Source organism: Gekko japonicus, unplaced genomic scaffold (assembly GCF_001447785.1).
Source record: "Gekko japonicus isolate JY-2015 unplaced genomic scaffold, Gekko_japonicus_V1.1 scaffold6412, whole genome shotgun sequence".
Taxonomy (NCBI): domain Eukaryota; kingdom Metazoa; phylum Chordata; class Lepidosauria; order Squamata; family Gekkonidae; genus Gekko; species Gekko japonicus.
In genome coordinates this window covers 15185-21011 of record NW_015166034.1, presented here as the reverse complement: position 1 = coordinate 21011, position 5827 = coordinate 15185, and the positions used below count along the sequence as shown (strand labels likewise).

The 5827-nt window shown below is 54.0% G+C and overlaps 1 protein-coding gene across 1 annotated transcript in view; it reads left to right on the top strand.

Moving 5' to 3' along the window:
- The window catches only part of HM13 (histocompatibility (minor) 13), a gene marked incomplete at its 5' end in the record, with an annotated part of 22168 nt that overhangs the window by 3110 nt on the left and 13231 nt on the right, over nucleotides 1–5827 (top strand). The window contains 2 exons of the mRNA XM_015411512.1: nucleotides 2738–2774; nucleotides 2924–3026. Of these exons, the coding sequence (XP_015266998.1) occupies nucleotides 2738–2774; nucleotides 2924–3026 (140 nt within the window). The remainder of the gene's footprint in view (nucleotides 1–2737; nucleotides 2775–2923; nucleotides 3027–5827) is intronic.

Genomic DNA, 5827 nt, shown 5'->3' with positions numbered 1-5827 from the left:
CCCCCAGCGTCCCCCACTTCTCCAACAGAAGCCTTCCCAGAAACAGCTTTGCACCCTCCCCTGGCCTGTTCGCCCACCCTTGCTACTTGCCGCTGCCTCCCAGGGGCGCTTTCGCACGCACTGAACAATGCCCTTCCAGTCCGCTTTCGATGCACTTTGCAACTAGATTTTTACATGTGAAACAGCAAAATCCACTGGCTTCAACGATCGCTAAAGTGCACTGAATATGGATTGAAAGTGGAGTGGAGGAGGAGATTGGATTTATACCCCGTCCTTCACTGCCAGAAGGTGTCTCAGAGCGGCTTACAAACTCCTTTCCCTTCCCCTCCCCACAACAGACACCCTGTGAGCAGTGTTCCCTCTAAGCTGAGTTAGTGTGAGCTAGCTCACAGTTTTTTAGCTTCCGGCTCACACATTTTTGTCTTAGCTCAGGAAGGATGATTCCAGAGCAAACTAAGTTATTCAGTAGCCAATTCACCTGCTCACAACTTTAATGCCGGTAGCTCACAAAGTAGAATTTTTGCTCACAGGACTCCACAGCTTAGATAGAACATTGCCTGTGAGGTAGGCGGGGCTGAGAGAGCTCTTGACAGAAACTGCTCTTTTTCAAGAACAGCTCTTATTAGAACTACGGCTTGCCCAAGGTCATCCAGCAGCGGCAAGCGGAGGAGTGGGGAATCAAACCCGGTTCTCCCAGATTAGAGTCTGCGCACTTCACCACTACACCAACTGTTTCGTGTGTGGGGAAGAGAATGCAGTCCATCTCCTCCATCGTTCCCCCTTTTTTGAGATTTTTAGCAACATGTAATAGCAGGCTGTGGAAGGTCGGTAGTCCAGCAGTTCGAGACCTGAGTGTGCCGCATGACAGAGTGAGCTCCCATCTCTAGTTCCAGCTCCTGCCAACCTAGCAGTTCGAAAGCAAGAAATTGCAAGTAGATAAATAGGTACCACTTCAGTGGGAAGGTAACAGCGTTCCGTGCGCCTTGGTGTTTAGTCTTGCCGGCCACATGACCACGGAAACGTCTTCGGACAGCGCTGGCTCTTCGGCTTTGAAACGGAGATGAGCACCGCAACCCTAGAGTCGGATTCGACTGGCTTTCGAGCAGGGGAAACCTTTACCTTTGATAGCATTTCAGAAGAGAGTGCCCTTTTACAAACTTTACTTTTAGCCGGGTGGGGGAGCACAAAAACAACCCCAAATGTCCTTGATTCATGTTTGCGAAAACGCCGGCTCCCAGGAGGAAAGTTTCCATTTGGGCACAGCAGCTGTTGGCCAAAGTCCTATGGATTCCACCAGGGTAAAACGCACACGCAGACCCTGTCATTCCTGTTAAAATGATCCAAATGTGTATGTTTATTTAATTTATAGTCTGCATTTCTCACTTGAGACTCTGGGTGCAGTACAACTAAAAACAAGAGAGACAGTGAGAGAGACACGTGCGCAAATCCTAATCCAACTCGCTGGCTCGGCCTGCCCCTACCAGGGGATTGTGTAAGGAGCTGCAATACAGATGTCTGCCACAAGAGGGTACTCTAGCCTTACGGATCTAGGAGCAGCCTTTAAATGCAGAAGACCGAGTTCTCCCCCCCCCATTCTTGTTCATTTTATTTATTTACTTCAATTATACTCCAGCTTTGTCCCCAGTGGGGAACTCAAGCAGCTGACATAGTTTTCCTCTCCTCCATTTTGTCCTCACAACTAGGGTTGGGTACAAACTGGAAGAATGCGATTCATGGCCGAACCACGAACCAAATTGAACTGGGAGGTTCGTTCGGGAACCGAACCGGTTCGTGGCTCTGCAGACCCCATTGAAAGGGTCCACAGTCCTTTTAAACAGGGTTTGCAGAGAGGGTGAAAAACAGCTGAGCAGCTCAGCTGTTTTTGTGGCTTTCACAGGGAACAGAAAGGGATTCAGAGTCCCTTTAAACCCCTGCTTTCTGCTGTATCCACAAACCGTCACGAACTGCTTTAAAAGTAGAACCGTCACGAACTTAAGTTCGCGAACCACAAACAGGGCAAAATTGACAATGAATTTTACCCTGTTCATGGTTTGGTTTGTGCCCATCCCTACCCACGACCACACTGCAAAGTAAATTACAGGTTGGTAAATGTGTGTGTCTGCAGTGGCACAGATAGATTTGAGTCCAGTCGTGCCCGAAAGACCAACAAGGTTTTCCTGGGTATCATCCTTTGAGTTGAGTGTTGAACGCTTCTACCCTGGAAACCTGCTTGGTCTCTTGGCTCAAATCTAGCCCGATGGAGTAAGTTAGGCCCCAAGTATACAGCTGTTCCAGCGTCACCCAGCAGGCTTCCATGGCAAGGTTGGGATTTGAACCTGGGTCTCTGACTCTCTAACTGCTACAGATGTTGATTCTATATTTAAAATAAAAAGAGAGCCAGTTTGGTGCAGTGGTGCGGACTCTAATCTGGGAGAACTGGGTTTGATTCCCCCACTCCTCCACTTGCAACTGGCTGGATGGCCTTGGGCAAGCCGTAGTTCTGATAAGAGCTGTCCTTGAAAAAAGAGTGTCAAGAGCTCTCTCAGCCCCACCTACCTCACAGGGTGTCTGTTGTGGGGAGGGGAAGGGAAAGGAGTTTGTCAGCTGCTCTGAGACTCCAAGTGAAGGGCAGGGTATAAATCCAATCTCTTCTCTTCTCCTTCTACACCACACAGGATTTCGGTTTTAACGGTTTCTTCTCTCCCTCCCCCCCGCCACCCCTCCCCCGGCTTTTTAGGAATCTTCATTGCTCTGCTCTTGCGGTTTGATATCAGGTGAGTCCCTGGGGGGAGGTATGGTTGGGGAGAGGTATGGTATATCTAGATGCCTGCCTGGGTTTCTCTCCCCACCCCCCACCCCGACGGCTGCCGCCAGACTCCATGGTGGGCGTAACACCACACTCTTTGTTTCCTTCCCGACTCAGCCTGAAGAAGAACACGCACACGTATTTCTACACCAGTTTTGTGGCTTATATCTTCGGGCTGGGGCTCACGATCTTCATCATGCACATCTTCAAGCACGCCCAGGTGAGCTTACCTGCGCTGACCCACCGCCCGCCTTGCCCGCACGTGCCCCCCCCCCAAAGTCGGCATGTTCCCGATGCCCCCTCTGTATTGTTGGTTTGGTTGGCTGCCGCTTTGGGGTCGTAGGTCTTGACACGGGGGGTCAGAAGGGGGTGGGCCGTAGGAAGGACCTGACGCTTTAAGCCACCCCACCCCTCCCTCGGATGCCCTCTTTGCCCACGCAGTCCCTTCCTTGCTCTCCCTGGTTTAATAATGTGCCACGATGGCCCAGTCTTGTCGGATCTCAGAAGCTAAGCAGGGTCGGCCCTGGTTAGTCCTTGGATGGGAGACCCACCAAGGAAGCCCAGGGTTGCTACGCAGAGGCAGGCAAGGGCCAAACCACCTCTGTTCATCTGCCCTGACCAGGATGGCTCAGGGTAGCCTGATCCTGTCACATCTCAGAGGCTAAGCAGGGTCGGCCCTGGTTAATACTTGGATGGGAGACCACCAAGGAAGTCCAGGGTTGCTACGCAGAGGCAGACAGTGGCAAACCACCTCTGTTCATCTGCCCTGACCAGGATGGCTCAGGGTAGCCTGATCCTGTCACATCTCAGAGGCTAAGCAGGGTCGGCCCTGGTTAATACTTGGATGGGAGACCACCGAGGAAGCCCTGGGTTGCTACACAGAGGCAGGCAAGGCCCCCTCCCAACGCTAACATTCCATGATCCTACAATGGACCATTGGAAGCATGTTCTGGTGGATCGCAAACGGGACCCGGTGAAGGAAGCCGGAGGCTCCTCTCAACCCAGGCCTGGCCAGTAGCCCCCGGGATGCTTCGCACCAGAGAATCTTAGCCGTGTCACTGAAGATTAGGTTTGGGGGTGAGCCAGCAGGCTGCTCTTGAGGCCGAATCCCGGCGCCGCTTCATCCCAGTCTCCTTGACGAGCAGGAAAGTGTTCGGTGGAAAGCTGGTCTCCTCGGGAGGTGGCTTACCCAGTCTTGGAGGGAGGCCCAGGGCAGCTCATGGCAGTGTTTTCTGCTCGGAGGTTGCTGCAGGGGATCTGGTGGTGGGGAGCGCATCGGCCGGCTGTCCCCTGCCCACATGCACGATGCTCCCGGTGCTTTGTCAGCAGCCGGTCAGGCACGGCTCGGGAGTCTGGTTTTGAGGGAACATTACTGGTTTCAGCCCTACGAGGCACTCTCCGACCATATGAGAAGAAGAGATTGGATTCCTACCCCGCCCTTCACTACCCAGAGGAGTCTCAGAGCGGCTTGCAAACTCCTTTCCCTCCCCCTCCCCACAACAGACACCCTGGGAGGTAGGCAGGGCTGAGAGAGCTCTGTGGAGGACTGGCCTTGAGAGAACAGCTCCGAGAGAACTTGTGACTGTCCCAAAGTCACACCAGCAGCTGCATGTGGAGGCATGGGGAATCGAACCTGGTTCTCCGAGATTAGAGCCCGCGCACTTAAACCACTCCACCAAACTGGCTCATATAAGTCTACCGGTGGGTATTAGACTTGAGTATTCGTTTGTTAGTTTGTTTGTTTTGTGCCCTGCCCTACCTCAAGAATGGGCTCGGAGCGGCTCACAACAGAAAACCAACAAACATTAAGACCATAAATAGCAACAGCAGATAGAACCTCATGGAATAATTACCCCCAAGAAATCCCGGCGCCCAAGTCATATCCGGAACGGCAAGGGCACTGGGGAAGGGGTCATCGACCGGGCCGTGGATGGGGAGGGGGCAGAGCGATTCTGCCACCTCAGCCAAAGGTCTGGCGGAACAGCTCCATCTTACAAGCCCTGCGGAACTGTAAGAAGCCCTGCAGGGCCCCGATCTCAGGTGGGAGAGTGTTCCGCCGGGGTGAGGGCCGAAAGACCCTCGCCCTGGTTGAGGCTAAGCGGACGTCCCTCGGGCCGGGGGCCACCAGGAGATGTCGATCAGAAGAGCGTAAAGCTCTCCAGGACTCGTGTGTGGAGAGGCAGTCCCACAGGTACGAGGGTTCTAGGCCGCATAGGCATGATGACTGAGGGGAACCTCCACCTTCAGAGGCAGTCAGCCTCTGAATCTCAGAGCCAGGAGGAAACATTGGGGGAAGGCCTCGGCCTTGGGTTCTGTGGCCTGCGGTTGGCCCTCAGGAGGAACTGGTTGGCCGCTGTGTGAGACAGGATGCTGGACTGGATGGACCCCTGGTCTGATCCAGCAGGACTCTTCTGATGTTCTTGTGAAGGCCTCAGCCTCTGTGCCCCGTTATTGGTCCTCCAGGGGAACTGGCTGGCCACTGTGTGAGACGGGATGCTGGACTAGATGGACCACTGGTCTGATCCAACAGGGCTCTTCTGATGTTCTTAGGAAGGCCTCGGCCACTGGTGGCCCTCCAGAGGAGTTGGTTGGCCACTCTGGGAGACAGGATGCTGGACTAGGTGTACCACTGGTCTAATCCAGCAAGGCTCTTCTGATGTTCTCATGAAGGCCTCAGCCTCTCTGCCCCGTTGTTGGCCATGCAGAGAAACTCGTGGGCCACTGTGGTTGGCCACTGAGTGAAGCAGGATGCTAGACTAGATGTGATCCATCAGGGCTCTTCTGATGTTCTCATGTTCCTATGTGCCATGGCCTCCTGTAAACCCCATAATCTCTAAAACCCGAGCTGTTCAGAGCCGCCTTGTAAATCTGCCTGCCTGAGCTTTGGCAGGCGTGAGGGGGGGGGGAGCAGGCACAGTGGCAGCAGACAGAGCCTGAGCAGCCCCGGTTGCTACGAGCCTCCTTAGTTTCCCCTCCCGCCCTGCTTTGAACTCCCCCCCCCCCAAACCCGGTATCCCACCC